We start from the raw sequence: 12,469 nt of genomic DNA on the forward strand, positions 1-12,469 counted from the left end.
CATCATATTTATGCCTGCAGTGTTTAGTGCCGGTATGTAGCATTTATTTCAGATGCCATTATTAAAGCTAACACACATTATATGTGTGCATGTTTGTGTATAGTACACAAAAAGCATATTTGTATATAGTATATAATACAGCAAAATTAGAAATCTTGCTAAGAAGTGATCTCAAATGTGTCCCAAAAAAACTTTTTCCTGAGAATTAATGATGAAAAATTATTCATTTAAGAGACCTCCTGTTTCAGGGGGAAATTAACTTTGATTTTATTGTTGGGAGAACCATCGTTTTTGTATATGTGTAAAAATAAATTTGCATATACCCTGATGAGAACGAGCATAAGCTGCTGGTTTTCTTTCTGTGTGAAACCACCATACATTAACAAGAGGTTATGTTGTGCTACTTTACATTATACCAAATCACCTCTGAAACATGTGTAGTGCCATTCATCTGTGTCACCAAAACCCAAGAGAGTGGCTGATATCGACTTTGAAACCGAAACAGTGATCACTTACAAATCAAACATGGCATGCTCTAAACCGATTGTGCACGGCAATCTTTTCTGAGAAAAGACAACTAATTGAACATGATAAAGTGTAAAGTTAATTAACGCTCTTAAATTTGTTGATTACTTTTCACAGGATTATATTGTTCTTTGGGGTAGCAGCTTTCTGTCCCAGCTGTCACCTTTTTAGCTGAATGTCTTTGGTGAACAATAGAGACACCATAACAAGTCGTAAATGGTCCCTGTGACAGCAGACCCTATGAGGCTGCATCTGTAGAAAATGATTAAAACAATTGCGTTTTAAAGGTAGTTCAAACAGCAGCATGGTCCCCTTAGCCCTCTTCTTTATCTCATTTTGGGATAGACTGTTTAAAACATTTAACCATATATTAGTACGTTAGTACATTTAATTATTTAATGGAAGAATGAAAAAAAAATGTGTTTTTTAGCATGTTTATTTTCAGCACAAAATGTATATCATACATTTAAATCTAAAAAATCTATGAACATATGTTACAGTTTAGTTATATGCAATGAAGGATTAGATCTGTACTATATTACATATTAATTCCTCAAGCATAATACTAAATACTTCATTTCAGTGTTTATGTTTCATTGTTGATTTTCTTGTGCAAAATGTTTGGCTAAGTAATGGCATAATTGCAATTTCACTTAGAAAGGAGTAACTTGTTATTTGTAAACAGAATTTTAATAAACTGTTTGCAAAAGCGTTATAATTATCATGCTTTCTTTTGGTTCCACAAACATAGCAAAGATAACTTATCCAGCCTCTTCTTTTGTAACATTGGAAAGAATTGAAATTTATCTCAATTTCTTGATTTTTTCCTATAATAAATGTATGGTCAAAACTAGATTTAAAAACATTAAGTTTGTAGTCCATTTCAAAAGAGGCCTATGGATATTGCCTTCCCAAGAAAACCATTTAGGTAGAATTTAATGTATGCAACTCCTTTTTTAAAGATTAAAATTAATACAGACCTCAGTATGATTTAAGATTGGATCAGGAAATCAGTCCAGTTTATTTTTAATATGGACTTTTGTTTTAAATAATGCTTAAGCAAATTACCATGATTAATTTTGACAAGCTTACTTGTTTCTAAAACTAACTAAAAACTTGACATGTTAATTTTAAATATAATTTGATGGTTCTTAAAAGAAATTCTGCTTAATGTTCCTGAGAACATTTCAAAGCCCATATACCATTTGTTGGAGTCACTCTTATGGGATCTCCTTTTCAATGCCAGCCTGCTACTCAGGCTGGCTGAAGGGAGAGCAAAATTATCCACAGGAGAGTGTTCTCCATACGAAACTGGAAGACTTCCCATGTGGACATCCTATGTTGTACACAGGAATTATCTTTGAAAGGTCAATGAGCTACTGGATTCTAGTTGGCCTGCTATAAGACTGTGCCTTTCCATTCAGTTTCTGTGATTCTTGTGCCATTTTTTCCCCTCTGACTGCTAGATAGACAGATGAGCAGTCTTTTGGAGGGGGTGAAATGGGGGGAGGGGAGTAGAGTTACCAACTTAAAAGATCAGTATATTAGTAATTTTTCAGTTAAGTACAGACTTAGACACCAATAACATTTATTCTACAGTTTGATCAATTATTCTATAAATGCTATCATGGTATACCTAGGATTTTATTTCTCTCTTCCTGTTTGTGTCACAGATACTAAAAAGTAAATGTTTCCCATTAACTTTAAAATGAATTCAAGAATTTTATTAGGACAGCATCTTCATAAAGCAAACACAGTTACCAGTTAATATGGAAGAGGGTGACATCAGATTTTTGCCCAAGGGGGTAGGCAAAATGAGCTTAGATATGGACATGGAAAATCATTGGTGCTATTTGATAGCTCCATATCTTATGATCAGAAAAGGATCTGTGGCTACAGGGAAAAATGTACTGTATGGAGAATTGGAAAAGGCTGAATTCTGATGAGCAGAGGTGAATGGTGTCTTTTTTATGTTTGATTGCTTGGGAAGAAATAAGATTAAGCTTTCCTCCTTGCAGACGTCACTTCCCCCATTTCCACTCCCTCTCAGTGTATTCATTTCCCTCTTGATACAGCATGACTCAATTAAATATACTTCAGCCACTGAACTTGAGGTAGGTTTGAAGCAAGATCTATAATAAAGAATCAGTACACAGGTATCCAGTATAAAGATAAACTCAAAGCTGAAATGCTGCATTTTCATCAAATAGCATATCCTGTGATGGGCTTCCTTTAAAATTCTGAAAATTGCATACTATCTATCAGGCTTCATTCACCCAGGCGAATACTTGAATGTGAAGACAAACAAGAGGAGATTCAGGTACACAGTTCTTTGATAAACTAGTTTTATTACTGATACTAGGAAAGCCTTAATTAGAGCCGGAAATTGCCAACTATAAGACTCAAGCCATATCTGCCTGTCTATCTCCAGGTTCATATCTTAGATCGACTCTGTGTGGCCCAGCAGACTGAGAGCTGTTCAATTCTCTGTAGGAGGGCCAGTTGACAACTGTGCACTGTTATTGCAGCAGACCTATCTCATCTCAGGCTCTTTTCATCTGACCTTATTTCTTCTCACACTCCATTGCCAGATTAAGAAGGATTGCTTGAAAGAGGTTGGCCAGCACTTTGAAGTAGAACAATGCCTTTGGCAGTAGGTAATTGAATAACATCTAGATTCAGAATGATTAGAGAAGTTCCACGTAGATTGGTGAATTTTAGTGATTTAACAATACAGTGGATATATCAAAAATCCTATTTTCTATCCTTATTTAAGTTGCTAGGACCCAGGAACTTTGCGGGAAAGCAATGACTTGATGAGTACAAAGACATTTATTTCAGTTCTGAGACTAAAAAACTAATTCCTAATCTATATATATATACTGATACTTTTTTTGTGGTGGCTATAGAAAATGTAAGAAAGGCAGTGGCTCAGTAGCTAAGATGCTGAGCTTATCGATCAGAAGGTTCCAGCTTCTGCCAACCTAGCAGTTCAAAAGCATGTAAAAATGCAAGTAGAAAAATAGGGACCACTTTGGTGGGAAGGTAACATCTCTCCGTGTGTCGTCAGCTTTTAATCATGCTGGCCACATGACCATAGAGACATCGTTGGACAGTGCTGGCTCCTCGGCTTAGAAATGGAAATGAGCACCACTCCTACAGCCAGAAACAATTAGCATGCATGTGCAGGGAAACTTTTATTTTTATAGAAAATGTGTTCTCCATCTTGGATCACTATTTTGTACTTAACTCCAGTTTATATACATTATTCATTTTATCTGATTAGTATTTTCCCTCCCCTCTAAACAAAATTATAATGCACAACTTTGCTCTATTTCCCAATAACCTTTCAGATAGGTAGAATGAGCATCCGATTAACTAATGAATCATATTCTTAGTGGAGTTTGAAGTTAGATGTCCTCACTTCATCTAGTATTTCTGTTGCAGCCTGGCAATTGGGAAACTTTGCTTGTAAAAATGCAGTAGGACAGGCCAGCGTAATATCTACCATCTCTGCCTGATGTTGCCCTAAACTGGATAGAATGGCTTTTTCCTGTCTTAGTAGCAAAGAAGATGAACTGAACTGAGAGAAATAAATCTGCCGCATAGCAGCAGCAGGAGCATCTTTCCACTTGGCATAGAAGTGGAATAGTCAAGAAACTTGTCAAGGTTTCTTTCAGCAATTCTGAACTGATGGAATGGAACCTTCCTAATCCTGAGCAGTTATATCCCCTAGTTATTGTTATTTTACAGCATGACATGCAATCAAGCACTAATTGTAGTTTGAATGCATTCTTCTTCATTGTGAAAGTCTGCCTTGAGTTTATTTGAGACTTCTAATTTGATAAGGAAACAGACAAAACTTGGAAATTTCTCTAAACAAAATACTTAAGGTGTTTTTTAAAATGCTGTATTTGTGCCAACTTGAAATATAAAATATGCTAGATAGATGGGAGAGTAACTTGTCAATATTTTTTCTTCTTCCATTCAGTCATGTCCGAATCTCAGAGATTGCCTGGACAAGTCCTTGAATTTTCTTGGCAAGGTTTTTCAGAAATGGTTTACCTTGCTCCTTCCTAGGGCTGAGAGAAAGTGACTGGCCCAAGGTCACCCAGCTGACTTTGTCCCTAGGTGGTATTTGAGCTCACGAATACCAAACTGGCTCTTGTCAAAATATGAAGCAGCTGAAAACTATTATCACACCTGTTTTGTTCTTATAGATGTATAATGACTCTCTGGGGAAAAAATTAAAAATGTAATTGGAAACACTATTTATCTGTAATATTTAATATTAGAGAACTATTGTTAACTTTTAACTCATATTGGTAGGAGGTCAGGATACAGCATTAGTAGCAAATGCCATTTAAAAAGGAGAATGTGTGAATAAACTCTTTCGTTAAAAAGTGACATTACCTACTGTGAAATGACAGTCATAGTGGACTACTGTTACCTGCTATTACATGACAGTCTACTGTGACAATCATCTAATTTTAAGTTAGTATTCATTTCACAAATAAATCATTAGTGCATTTTTTTCATCCGAAATGGAAATTTTGAAGTCTTTGACTATTTTCAAAGAAACCTGCAGTAGTGTGTGTGTGTGTGTGTGTGTGTGTGTGTGTGTGTGTAAAATGTTTATACATGTATGCATATGTATACATGTATTTGTGTGTTTCTACGTATAGAGAAAGACCATTATACTAACAAAGAGATGTATATCGTTGTAAGCCTCAGAGAACTCAAAGATTAATATCTAAGTAAATACATACAGGACAGGACTGGAAAAAGTAGTGAAGAGAGCTGTTTAATTTCATTCCTATACAGATGATAAGCACAAAGGAAGTTTCAATGGAAGTGATATGAAAAGAAGCTTAAAAATCATTAATGACTATGTTATTCTTAATTTAATGGTAGGTGTTGGAGCTGCTCGTGCAGGAAATCTTACCTTCATGGTCGGGGGAGTAGAGCAGGAATTTGATGCTGCAAAAGAGCTGCTCACATGTATGGGTTCCAATGTGGTCTATTGTGGAGAAGTTGGAACTGGACAGGTAAATGCAGATCATTCCTAGGCATGTTATAAGCTTTAGTGTCTCTTCCCTTTCACATTGAATTTATGTGCTTCATAAGCAAAAGATACCTTCCAAACTTACTGAAATTTACTTTCATAGTGAAATTCTTCATTAAACTGGTAATTAATTGACATTTGTTCTCCACTTCCAGTAAGATATACTACTGTAGCCCTGTTTAAAATGCCACCTTATCTGAAGCATAGGTAAGAAAACTGAAACTTTTCTTGTGAGTTTGTAGGGCTCACATGCAAATTTCATATACAAAATGCAGTTTTGCATTTTCTTGCAGACATTTTTGTTTTTTTCAGTGTGCTGTGGGCAAGTATCACATTGTTTTTCTTTCAATTGTATTTGTGATTTAGCTGTTTAGAAGGTAGGTATGTAGATGTGGTATTCTAGAAGTTTAATTGTAATTATTCAAATCAACTCAAATCAACTACTCAAGCCCATCAAATTGTTTGTGTTAAAATTATAGTGCAGCAACCTCTGCATATCACCCATCTGTATTCTGAATGTTAACTTACCTTAACAATTATTTTGCTTAGATTTACTGAAAAGCATCTTATACTATTTCTAAGTGAATAAGAAAACAGGAAAGTCCTAAAATACCTCATAAATCAAATCAAAGTGATTTGTCATCACAAAGTCTCCATCTCCTTTGGCAACCAGAAATAATATAAAATAAAAAATAAACCAAGTTACCAAAACAAAAATGTAGAATATTATATCTAAAACACACACTTTCTGCCTTTCTTAGTCCCTTTTATTATATATAACAGAATTCATTTTATCAAATCTCATGATGTTCTCAACTCCTTGGGTTTTCAATAAGTAGGAAATTTGTAGCCCAAGGGCACATGCAGCACCAAATTGTGTGTGTGTGTGTGTATGTGTGTTTCCCTCTAGAATACTATACAATTATGTTGTCTAAAATCTGGTAGAAAATAAGTTTGAAATCTTGTGTATGTATTTGCTTTGTGTTGTCATGCTGCTGCTCTGATGGCTTTGTCCCCCCAAAACATTTTAAACACAATCATAATAACCAAAGGGTGTCCACCCCAACTTAGTTTATGTATATTGTTTTGTTATGACTTACCAACTCTACTCTTTTTAGGCTGGTTCTTAAATGGTGGCATCATTGAGATGGGGACAATCACAGTGTTTTTGTATTGTTTTGTTTAAAATTGCACTGAAAAATACAAGTTTATAGTAGGAGTCTAACAAAGTAATGCTATGAGTTGTTTGGGATGTAGTATGGGCACTTCCACATGGCATTATTTCTACATCCTAATCTTCCTAAATCCTTTTGAAGTTGGCTATACGGTAATTTTTTTACATTGGATGACTATCACAATGGGCTGGGAATATAGTGAGCCATTCCCCTGGCAAATCGGAGAATGCAACTATTGTGATTCAATTAGGGTTCCAACCCCAAGCTACAACAACTCCAGAAAAACAAAAGTTACCTTAGCCTCCACACAGAAAAAGAAAAAAACCAATTTTTATGTTCTCTATCTTGCCCAATGCCTGGTATTTTCAGTATCTGATATGTGCATTAATTTGACACTTTACAGAACATTCAGAACTGTTGCTATGAAAATAAAGGCATATCTCTTCCTAGATAGAAATTCCCATTTAAAACTATGACATGCAGCAAGCTGATTTATTCAATAATGGCAATGATGTTGTAGGTTGCAACATATTTTGGAAATATAATGGTCACCTGAATACTAAGGAAGGGGTGGGGGGCAGAAGTTGATAAGTGTGGTTATATACTGTAAATAGGAAAAATCAACCAGAGCAAATTTTTTTCAATCAGAAAGAAAGAGTAAAACTGACCATATATTAAGGTTGCCTATAGAGACAAAATGTTTTGCATTTTAAGTCTTTCAAATATCAAATATCCTGTTTCAAGTTTGAAACAACTTTTTTTTCAATCTTAAGACACTTCCAAGCCATTTTGAATGCAGAACAGCTATTTTTACTTGAAACTGGTACAATATTTAATTATTTGTATATCTTTGGTTGCTTGTGAAATATAGTAGTAAACTCTAAAATCAAATACAAGAATTAAGAATTCCAGCAGTACAGATTAGAGAGAAGAAAAATTGGTTGCTTAGTAGGACATGGTGAAACACAACATGACACAAGTACCTGATCTGCACAAATGATACATTTGTATACTGCACGAATCAAGAAGAGGGCCGTGAAAATATTTGCAGATCCCTCGCATCCTGGACATAAGCTGTTTCAACTCCTACCCTCAAAACGACGCTATAGAGCACTGCACACCAGAACAACTAGACACAAGAACATTTTTTTCCCGAAGGCCATCACTCTGCTAAACAAATAATTCCCTCAACACTGTCAGACTATTTACTGAATCTGCACTTCTATTAATCGTTTCATAGTTCCCATCACCAATCTCTTTCCACTTATGACTGTATGACTATAACTTGTTGCTGGCAATCCTTATGATTTATATTGATATATTGATCATCAATTGTGTTGTAAATGTTGTACCTTGATGAAGGTATCTTTTCTTTTATGTACACTGAGAGCATATGCACCAAGACAAATTCCTTGTGTGTCCAATCACACTTGGCCAATAAATTCTAATTCTAATTCTAATTCTAATTCTAATTCTACATGTATTAGTGGCTAACTTTGCTGAAGACACATGTAGAAGACTCTAAATGAAGATGTTTGGTAGTGATGATCCATGGAAACTTCTTGCGCTGGGCAGCCTCTACCGAAAGATGACAGTTGTGATTTCAAGATCTTTCCATGATTATTATTGGTTAATTTAATATTAACCATTTTGTTTTGAAAACCAGACCACATATTTCCCCAAACCTAGGAAAAGTGGCAACTGAATGCACATTTATGTGACACCCAAAAGATTTCCAATCTATGCTCTATAGAGTGGTTATGGAACAAAAAATTCTATATATTTATTAAAACTCTGTTATTAGCATTAACTGTGCAAAATGATCCTTCATAGAGGAATAATTAGTGTACCAAAGTGCTTCAAATAGGGTGACATAGACAGTCCATCCAGAATCTGGGACTCATGACTCCTGAAGGAATGAAATTTGGAAAAGTTGTGGCTATTTCAGGTTGCTGTTATAGTTGGGCTGGTGGTAAAATTATCTTACTAAAATAATCTTCCAAGCCACTTTTGCTATCCCTCCCTCCCTCCCTCCCCCACCAACAGCAAGGAATTGATGCAACATGTGTCTCTTAAAGAAGCAACAACTTTAAGGTGCCTAAGGAAAGGTTTATATATTTTTATTGGTTTATCTGCACTGGCACACAAACATGTACATGTATTTGTATCCTATCTTTGTTCAGGAACTCAAGGCACAGATATAATGCTTCAACTTCTTACATTTCTTCACAACCTTGAGAGTAGGTTGGGCAGAAAGTCACTAAGTGAGGTGCTGTGGCCTCAGATAGACATCTCTCTGATGCCAAGCAAATATAGTAGTTATTATACTTTAGATCTTGCCCATCCTGTTTCATTTTTCAACTGTTTCTTACTCTGAAATTAGATATAGACCAGCCCTTCTTTCAGGTGCTAGAGAAAGAATCCTAGCCTTGGGAAGTGATGTGATCCTATTTTTAACAACTTCCTACAACTCAGTAGAAAATACGCCAGGGAGTCTAAACTATTCTTGTAAGAACAGCAACATACAACATTGTGACAGAAATAATTAAATTAAAATAAAATATCAGCATGTCATGGAGAAAGAGAGGACATCATGGTCAAGAATGACACCAAACGGATGTGGCAATGGAGACAAGAATGAAGAAATGGGGTATGATAGTGCTGTACATCTCTAGAATCATAAAGGAAGGGTACAGAATGAGGAGACAAGTAAAGTTGGAGAAGGAAAGGAAAGATCTGCTCAAGAATATGTGACGAAGTAATTTGCAAAAGTTCTTTAATGCTATCAGATTGTGGATACCACAATATCCACAATGAACACAGCAAATTGCATGACTTTCTGCTGATATTGGTGCCATGGCCAAAAACTGTCCTCACTTTCATGCATTCCTAGTCCCTGGACAAAATTGCTAATTTTTGTGTATTAAAGGGAAGGTTAATACAGACAATTTGCAACTGTTACCTAATGAACTGCTCAATTTACCTGTTACAAACTAGTTCAAGAAAAATATCAGACAATACAACTATATCTTCCAAGTGACATCCTTTGAAGCCAAGAAGACCTGCATATGATCCGCATATGACTTTGCAAGGGCAAAACCTTCTTTATATTGGACTTTTAATGCCAGACTTCAACCAACAACACAAATTTATTCAGATTTACTTCATTGATTCTTAAGACAGCGTAGAATTGAGAATGAGCGTAGTCTATAATGATGGAATTCAACTTAAAATTCTTAAATTATAGAAAGGAGATGAGGGCAGGGGAAGGAAAGAGAAGGGAGGGAGGGAGGGAAGGAAGGAAGGAAGGAAGGAAGGAAGGAAGGAAGGAAGGAAGGAAGGAAGGAAGGAAGGTAGGTAGGTTGTTTTCCTGCCAGCTTCCAATAAAGAAGCTCAATAGGGAAGTCAGTAGAATATTGGAAGTCACTTCTTCCACTACTTTTTTCCAATCCTTGGTCCTTCTGTTTCTTTGTATAGGTAAGAAGATATTCCTAAAACGATGATGCAATGGGGCATAGGTTGACTAGTTTCTAATAAAATTAGGTTCCTGATGGGTTGTTATTTGTAAAATAGAGAAATTTATAAGTTATTGCATTTATTTTCAGGCTGCAAAAATCTGCAATAATATGCTGCTAGCCATCAGTATGATTGGAACTGCTGAGACCATGAATCTTGGAATCAGGTATGTTGCTTGGAATCAGGTATGTTACATTTGCTTTATTTTGATTACATTTAAATGACTGGCTCTTTTAGAATAATTTTTAAAAAATTTAGAGTAGCAAACATAGCACAACTGCAGTATTTCATGTTGTTTAAAATCATTGTTAACTTAGAAATTTTAATGAACAGGGACATTCTTTTCAGGGTTACAAATTAAAAGTGCATTTTCAGTTCGATAGAATACGTGTAGTAACCCCGTTTTCTTATTGTCAAATGAAACGTGTAGCCCTGTTTAGGTCCCAGACTGTTCATGCATGTATTATAATCCATCAGGAACCTATCTTTTGGTTTAGCAGGTACCTAGTTGAGTAGAATAGAATAGAATAGAATAGAATAGAATAGAATAGAATAGAATAGAATAGAATAGAATAGAATAGAATAGAATAGAATTTTATTGGCCAAGTGCGATTGGACACACAAGGAATTTGTCTTGGTGCATATGCTCTCAGTGTACATAAAAGAAAAGATACGTTCACCAAGGTACAACATTTACAACACCTGCTGCTAAACATAGCTCTCAGGCCATGTAGAGTCTGAACCATAGTCTTAAAAGACTGTACCAAAAGAAAAGTGCTATAATCAGTTCTTACTCTTAAAAACAACTTCAGGGTGTTTAATTAAAAAGTTATATTGTTGTTAAAAGGCTGGTTATGTTTGCAAAAATACTTTTGATTTTATCTTTCTTGTCATATAAGTTTGTATATACACTCTGTGTGTGTGTGTGTGTGTGTGTGTGTGTGTGTGTGTGTGTGTGTGTGTTTGAAATTTGTTGTTGGACATTATGGTCCTTTTTGGGGGATCTCTGAATTTTCACAGCATGATTTTAGTACACTTAAGTGCATCCTTTCAGCTACTTGCTAGAAAGTAAACACATTACTACCACTCTGAAGTCTGATACTAAACAATAAATATATGGTTTGCTTTTATTTTTTTTTAAAAAAGATACATGAATGTTATAAATACATGGAAACAGACATGCACCCAAAAGACAGGATAATGGATTCACATTTCTTCTTAATTACCATATCAAAATGCAGTTGTTTTATTGAATTGCCCTTGTCTCAGATGTTAGACTATCTTGACCTATTAAGTTGTCATGTTGTAATTGAGATAAAAGAGGAATTTGCTTTGCATCAGTGCTAATTGGTTTATCAATATCCTGCACCATTTACATTTTAAAATTGAGCATCTGTAAGATAGGAAAATGTATCTTTAACAAGCCATAACAAAACCCATAAGGCGGTTTACTGCTGCTGTAATTGAGAATTGTAAAGTTGTATCATAGTCAGTTTTAAGTCATAGTTTGCTTAATAAAAAAATCAATCACCTATGACTTCAATGTATTTAGCTGAAGTAGAAACTCATATTGTCAGCTATAAAAGAAAATGTTCAGCTAGCACAGAATACTAAAAAATCTGACAGTCTCATATCCAATCTTAATTGATGTTTGCAGCTACTGCAACATGCAGGATCTTTCTTGGTTTTCATTTTCTAACTTGAGGTGTATTTTTTCTCTCCCTATTATCTTTATTAATGCTTTGAATTCAACAATCTATTAATTTCCAGAATGGTTCTGAATGAATTAAATGATTAATGATTAATCCCAGTGTTAGATGATGCACATATCCTGTAGGATCTATCTATATCACAAGGAATTTCTTCTGAAATCTAAATTCTGCCTTTCCTCAATTTTTTTTTAACATTGGAGTTCACTTGTGTTAAAATTGTTGCAATGCCAGTGTTTGTAATTTTTCCACTGTATTTTGTTTTTATTACATAAGATCTCTAATCTATGCTTCCCAGTCTACAAAATTGAGTTATAGTTCTTCCCATATGTGTGCATTTTCCATGCAGTCATTGTTTTTCATTGTAAAATGCCAAATACATACTCTCCTTGATGGTAGTGTCAGCATGGATGAATTAAAGTGCAGAATTCAACAGTAGGCCTTAATGAAATAAAGTCCACAAATGATCCATGTTGGAA

At 34.9% G+C, this 12,469-nt stretch overlaps 1 protein-coding gene across 1 annotated transcript in view; it reads left to right on the forward strand.

Moving 5' to 3' along the window:
* The window catches only part of HIBADH (3-hydroxyisobutyrate dehydrogenase), a 97,675-nt gene that overhangs the window by 58,728 nt on the left and 26,478 nt on the right, over positions 1-12,469 (forward strand). The window contains exons 5-6 of the mRNA XM_058182732.1: positions 5,440-5,573; positions 10,371-10,447. Of these exons, the coding sequence (XP_058038715.1) occupies positions 5,440-5,573; positions 10,371-10,447 (211 nt within the window). The remainder of the gene's footprint in view (positions 1-5,439; positions 5,574-10,370; positions 10,448-12,469) is intronic.

The sequence above is a fragment of the Ahaetulla prasina genome, chromosome 4 (assembly GCF_028640845.1).
Source record: "Ahaetulla prasina isolate Xishuangbanna chromosome 4, ASM2864084v1, whole genome shotgun sequence".
Lineage (NCBI taxonomy): Eukaryota > Metazoa > Chordata > Lepidosauria > Squamata > Colubridae > Ahaetulla > Ahaetulla prasina.